General features: G+C 35.6%; 1 protein-coding gene across 3 annotated transcripts in view; it reads left to right on the plus strand.

The window, feature by feature from the left end:
* ANGPT1 (angiopoietin 1) overlaps positions 1-7,233 on the plus strand; it is a 215,714-nt gene that overhangs the window by 175,802 nt on the left and 32,679 nt on the right. For all 3 annotated transcript variants that reach the window (XM_004679655.2, XM_012722817.1, XM_012722818.1), the window contains one exon: positions 4,490-4,656. In XM_004679655.2, coding sequence (XP_004679712.1) covers positions 4,490-4,656 — 167 coding nt within the window. The remainder of the gene's footprint in view (positions 1-4,489; positions 4,657-7,233) is intronic.

Consider the following 7,233-nt stretch of genomic DNA (forward strand, 5'->3'; position numbering starts at 1 on the left):
ATGGTGTCCTTGAATTTTATTTATGAAAAAGAAGAATTTCTATTTTTATTGCTATTGTTTATTCAATAAGAATTTGCTGCTCTTTCAGTATCAACACAGAAAATTGTATAGGCTTTTATTTTTATTTTTATGGATTGTTATGGTTCATTTGTAGTAAAATGTAGTTTCGTTACTATAGGACTACACAACTTATTAGTTATACACAAACTCATTTCTTTGCTATGTGTTGACAGTACCTGTATTTCAGGAACAAGTGGGAATTTTTTCAAGCAGAGTCGTGTAATATATAATCAAAACTGACTTCCTATTATGGATTCATTATGAGGAGGGATTTTATGTTGTCTGATCTTCCTGTGTGTCAATAACTTTTCTGGTTAATTTTTCCTTTCATGCACTTGGAATAGCTAATGCACATCCTATCTACATGCTTCTCAATGTTTGGTACACAGTGGACTCACCTGTGGGAGTCTTTTCACCTCATTAAAGCTCTCTAAGCACTTCCCACATATACTGAGCCAGGACTCCACGTGGGAACCAAGTCATCTCTGTTTTTCAAAAGCTCGGCAGCTGTTTCTGATATGCACTCTTGGTTGAAAGCAACTGTCAGAACTATTAATTTATTAGATTGGGATTGAGATCTCAAAAATTACTTCTTTTGTAGATCCTAAAACATATGAGATGTAGAAAGCCAGAGATTAAAGGAAATAGAACCATGGGAGACTTGAAGAAGACCACTCCTTTAGCATTAAGCAATAAAAGTAAGAACAAGAAGGTAGTAGACACTTCAATTTATGTCATCGGTTAGTCCCCATTGCAGCCAGCTGGTTTTCATTCCTTATTTAATAATTAACTTTTTAGATTAAACTGACAGTCCTCATTTGTATAAACTCTCAGCTTGTCGTAAGAATACATTAGTTCCTAGCATCTTAAAATCTTTGAAGTAATTATTTCAGTAGCCCCTTAATTAATTTTCAAACTAAAACAAGGTCCTGGATTATTTTTATTCCCCTTCTCATACACAGGACAAAAGAACCTTCCTGTCAAAAAGCTTACAGTCTCATGAAAAAGAGTGAACAGAAAATCTCTCTGTATTGTAATAGATCCTTTAATTATAACAAAGATGAAGAGGTTCTCACTAACTACTTTTCATGTATCTGCACAGAACTAAGTGCTGTAGGTATATTATCTTCTTTCTCACAACACTACATATGGAAACACCTTTTTTTTTTTTTACCCCTATTTTACAGATAAGGTAACTGAGGTTTACAAGTAATATAGAAGTTTCTATATTTGTAAACTTGTTGCAGAACATGGCTTCAAATTGGAAAGATAAGGAGAAGAAGTTATTAGTCCATGAGGAGCCTTGTTCCTATGCATTGAATGTGTGCACTGCTGGGTAAACTATCCAATAGACAGATTACTAATGTGGGAACGATTTCCCCTTCTTTCACTAATTTTTCATCATAAAGATGAAAAATTAGTGACAGAAGTTGTTTCTGCATCACAGTACTGCTATTAGAAGGTTTCCTCCCTACACGTCAGCCTCTATGATTCATTGTTGTCAAATATTCTGCTTTCATGAGTGAGCATGTTGGCAGTTTCTTGTGAAGGTTGCATGAGACAGAATTTCAGTTTCTAAAAAGCAAATGTTGTGGTTATCTTTGCAGTTGCTTCTTTTTCTGTGTTAACTAAGGCAAAGCAAATGCTTTAGGAGGGGATGTAAACCCCACTTAGAGGAGGTTCAGGCCTGCGTGCCAAGATAGGAATGGGGTTCCTATGACACTGACCGCTGCCATTTCTGAGGCCTCTGGAGACCACAACATTTTCCCCTGGGGAAGCTGAAAAGTTTTATCCATGTACCGCTTTCAACAGCATGGAAATATGTGACCTAAAACTTAACACTTCATCATTCCCAGCCTCCTATTCACATTTACTATAATTGCTGAATCCCTTTTCACTCACGATACAGCAGAGGGAATCACCAAGTGGCTAGAGGCAGAGTCTTGACATGTCTGAACTGAGAAGAAATACATGGAAAATCCCAGCAGTCTTCTTTTTCTTCCCAGTGACTGCTGCAACTGAGAAAGTGCTAATTCTTTGACTTTCAGTCTCCTGAAACCATCTGCTTTGCTTATTCATAGGAGAAGGTAAACTCCTTCTCCCTGGTATGTAGTACCAGCACCATGAAAACGTGTGAAATTCTTAGCACATCCTAAATTGCTCTTATATTTCTTGACACTGGAATTTTGAGGATCTTAAAAAACAGAGAAATAAACAGTCACTGGGTTATACTGACTTGAGTGGGTCTTCTGTCTTTGTACTGATCTACAGTACATAGTCTTCAGGAAAGAATTTAATAAGTGCAACCTAGATAAAGGGTACTCAGATAATCAAAAATGAAGTTAAGTTACATAGCTGTAAAAAATGTGTCTACATACAGGAATACATTTCGTGTTAACTTCAGATATAAAAACTTACATCCATTTACCCATTTTTCAAAAAGTAATGCCAAAATTGGAATTCTGTATGGCTCTTTCATGAAATCTTTCTATAATGAAATGCATTAAATTTCTACTTTCTGTTTTTTACAACTAAAACCAAACAATTTAAGACACAAACAACAATGTAAATTTTTAAAATCTACTAACATTTTATTATTTACCCAGTCAGAGTTCTTGCAATAATATACAATTTAAAAACATTTTAGTGTTCATTTTTATTGAGCATATCTAAATATTTGAATTATATTTTATAAAAAAGTATCTTTCCCCACTGATATTTAATGTATTCATATAGCATTATAAATCTTGTCATTATCATAACAGAACTGACAAAAACTGGTTTGGGACCAAAGACAGCGGGTCTTGGCAAGTAGCTTAATTGGCAGAGATAGTAGTTCACACTATTTAATGCTTTTTATACTCTATCTATTTTAAAGAGGAATGGAGAACACTGATTCGTGTGTTAAGTTGGTTAAAGGACAAAATAGCTAAAAATACTTCTGTAGTTGTAATTTTATAAAGTTGACCTACATTCCACATTCATCCATCTATGTTAACAAAATTATAACTGATTATTTTAATACTCACCTCTTCTTAATATGGATAATAATAAGCCTTTATTAATGAATACCATCATTAACATGACTTACTGCTTTTTAAAAAGTATATCAGAGTATATCCTGTGATTACTGGATTCATGTCTTCCAAATATTGCACAAAACCATCAGGGAGCTTGTTCTGGTGCGGATTCATGGGACTGGCTTTTGGATATTTGGTCTCAGTGTGAAACCAGGAATTATTCTGTCCTACTAGAGGTCCAGTGATTATGATTCAGTTAGACATTTTAAGAAAGACTTCCTTGAGACTCCACAGAATTACCTACCACAAGAATTGTGTTTTAAGGTTACTTCTCTGAATATTTAGCAAAATGCTGTAGTATTCGTTTTCTCTTCCTTCCCTTTTGTCCATTTTCTTTGAACGTTAGTGAAAGATACAGGATATCCAAAGTATACCAGCATTCCTTAGTCTTTGAGGATTCAAATATATAACACAATTTCAGTGCTAAAGGAGCTTACTGTCTATTCAGTAAGACAGACATGTAGATCGGGAATTGCACTGAGCATGAGGCATTACCCAGGAATACTTTCCAAGGCAACTGTGAACAACACACACCCCAATCCAGAGTGCCAGAATTTTCTTAGGGTTCTTTATTTTCCTGTCACTGGCATCGCCAATATTAAGAGTTAAGGACCACTTTTTCTCCCACAAAGAAACTATTCTGAGCACTTAACAGCCATGACTGAGATTGCCCTAAAGAGAACAAAAGAGCCATGTTGAGTCTCAGGTGCAGAGCAGCAGGCGAGCTTCATCCCCCGGCTCTCACTTGTCAGCCTTCTGCCTTCCAAACCCAAGTCAGTGTCACTGGAGCATTGTAAATGCTCTATTTCTAGATTTATTAATAGTGCTAGTGAGAATGTTAACACTAGAAAAACTAAGGGCCTAGTAGTCCACTTAAGTTATTATCTGAGAACAGTTTCACTCCTGAATGATTATATGTAAAAATTAGCAAAACCTATAGTAACAATGATAGAATAACTTGTCTGATCCTATACTGATAATACTCTTTGAATAATGCTTAATTTTTGTTTAAAACATTTCATTAATTAGTATTTTCGAAACATTTGCAAAAGTGAACTGTGATTGACATATGTTTACTGTTTAAACCTATTTCTCAGATTCCTTTAATCTGAAAACATCTCATGTACACATATTGGAGTATCAGATTTTACACTAGTAAGAATAGAAGTAATCTTTGATGGAAGAAACCAGAAGGAAGTTAATTGAGTCCATAATCTGTAGTAGTTTGTAAAAATGTGAACAAAAATATTTACTTTCAAAGAATGTTTTCTTAGTATTTAGAACACAGTCAAATACTATGTATAAAAACAGCTTCTCCCAGAGTTAACAACAACTCTCTTCTTTTACAGGGTTTTGGAAATCCCTCAGGTGAATATTGGCTGGGGAATGAATTTATTTTTGCCATTACCAGTCAGAGACAGTACACATTAAGAATTGAGTTAATGGACTGGGAAGGGAACCGAGCATATTCACAATATGACAGATTCCACATAGGAAATGAGAAGCAAAACTACAGGTAAGTTCTGTTTCCATTTAGTTCTGGAATATCTTAGGCTACTTAACAGCTTTAGTGGGGAAAGGGGTTTAAGTTTTGGAGGATGGAAAATTAGATCAGGCATATAATTGTTGATATTTCTGATGTTCATGTATCATGAATTCACACATGGTCAGATGGATGACCAGAGAACTGATCAGAGAACTGATCAAATTCAGTGGTTTGAAGTAAATATTATTCTTTCTGTTGAAAGATTTCTACTTATACTTACTTTACCTCTCTTAAATTATTTTCACATTACCTTGAATGTGGCAAAAGAAAACTATGTTTTTCACTGATTTATGTAGAGGTAAGACATTGTTTAAAATATTTTTGTAAATAATGTGAAAGACAAAAAATAAATCCTAATAACGACATTGATATATACAACACATCATTGCAGTTATAAGAATAGACCTTCTATATACTTGTTAGCAACTGTGATTTTTTTTTTTTAGTGAGCAGTTTATCCAGAGAAAAACTAAGTCTAAAGATTAATAGGGTATAGTAATTTTATGCCATTTTGTCACTTCTGTATTCCTGAAATTGAACTAGGCAGTGGTTATACAGTCAGTAATGAGATCTTTTCCCTCCTAGGCCTCACACACCAACTTTATTACTAACTAGGCCACTGAACAACTGATTGTCATTCTTGAGAGCAGAGAATATATTGCAGTCACTTTTATATCACTATCCATTAGTAATACAGGGCACATCATAAATCATCAATGAGTGTATGTAACTCAGTTTCACAACCAGTAAACAAGAATTGCAGTGATTTTAATTCTTAAGGTAATTGCTATTCTTCATTGGTCTTGGAAACATGATGGTGTGTGCTCAATGCTTGGTACACAATTTCATGCAAAATGCAATGCAGTAATAACAACGAAAGGCTTCTGTTTTTCTTCCAAATGTGTGGTTATCTTATCACTCAACTGGTTTTGCTGTTGATTTTTCTTTCTAAGCTATCTCATTCTTTAGGAGTTTGAATCTACAACTTTTTCATGAACCTATCTCATTTTATTGTAATGTATTATGTATGGGATGGGATCCTTGGAGACATAATAATCATTTTCTTGCAAACAGTGATGATGTCACCACAACAGAGGATGAGAAATAGATCTGAAGAGTAAATTGTCTCATGGCAGGGGAGTGAGGGTGTACATAATGGCAACTCAAGAAACCAAAGAAAAGACATTTATAAAATGCAATGGAGTGTAAGAAGAAATGTTTCCAAGGAGGTCAATATTTTGAGAGTTTTATAACAAGAAAAACCACTGTAAAACATCAGGGGTACTCTTATGTAAATGTTTTGACCTGAAATTTGAAACTATATGAAACTTGGCTAATGTCAGACAGCCTGACAATAGGACTAGCAAATAATTAGTCTAGTCTTTTTCTAGGCTCCTGAAGAATTTGCTTTGGTTCCTTTCCAAAATGTCTCTCAGTTCTCTGTAGACCATGTGTGTGTGTGTGTGTGTGTGTGTGTGTGTTCATGCATGCACACTCACACATCCAGTGAAACACATGCATGTGCACCCACTTGCATGAAACACACACTTACTTGCAACACTATGGCAATATTAAGGGGCCACAGAGAGTTTAGTCACATTTAGGAAGGTTGTGGGCATCTGAAATAGGCCACGGGATGTGTGGGATGAGTCAATTCTGGGATCTACATGAGAAAGGAACACCTCTAAGAATGCTCCATCACCTTTATTAGCATTTCACTTTTCTTCAAAACCTGTGTTATGCTGCTCTTCAGTCATACAGTGTGGATCTGTGATCATGGATCTAGGGTCTTCCCCGGCTGATGTAAGACATAGCAATGGAGCCCCCACTTTTCATATTTGAAACAGTTATGAACTTTGAGACTCAGAATTATAAATCCAGAAGGAGTTCATAATTTCATTCCAAATGCCTGGTTTAAAGAAGAGAAAACTGAGTTACAGAGGAAGAAAAGAATTAAAGGTGGGGTGTTTGACAACTATGAAATTTGGTATGGCTTCTGCTAGGTAAGAATGATGTGATCAAGTTAGTTGTTGGTTCTGGCCCTCTCTTCTGCCAGGACCCAGCAGAAAATACAGCTTCTTGAGTAATTATTAAGATTCACTCTGGTGTCAAATAGAAAATAGGAATTCATTAAAAATTGTAAGGGCTGTTCTAGTAAAAGTTTAGTCAAAATAAAAGTGATGTTATTCACTCTTTCAAAGAAAATCAAACAGAAGACTAATCAGGGAAGCTGCCCTTTGCAGCTTCCCTCTCCGCCGGCGTCACTGCTCACTGAGCCCAGCTCTGATTCCCCAGGCCTGGCCGGCCACACGTGGCACACAGCACATGGCACACAGCTTCCGCTCTGCCTTTGCATGTCTGCCTCCCTTCGTTCCTCTTCCCTTAGAATTATTTCTGTGAGAAAATATTCAAAGTATTCATGGTAACATTGATGAAGCATTTTATAATTCAGAAAATTATTTATTTTTATTTTTTTTATTTTTAAGATTTATTTATTTGGGCATACAGAACTGGGGTACAGGCCAGAGGCGCAGGAGCGGTGAGAGG

Source organism: Condylura cristata, unplaced genomic scaffold, assembly GCF_000260355.1.
Source record: "Condylura cristata isolate star-nosed mole 26May11 unplaced genomic scaffold, ConCri1.0 scaffold00009, whole genome shotgun sequence".
Lineage (NCBI taxonomy): Eukaryota > Metazoa > Chordata > Mammalia > Eulipotyphla > Talpidae > Condylura > Condylura cristata.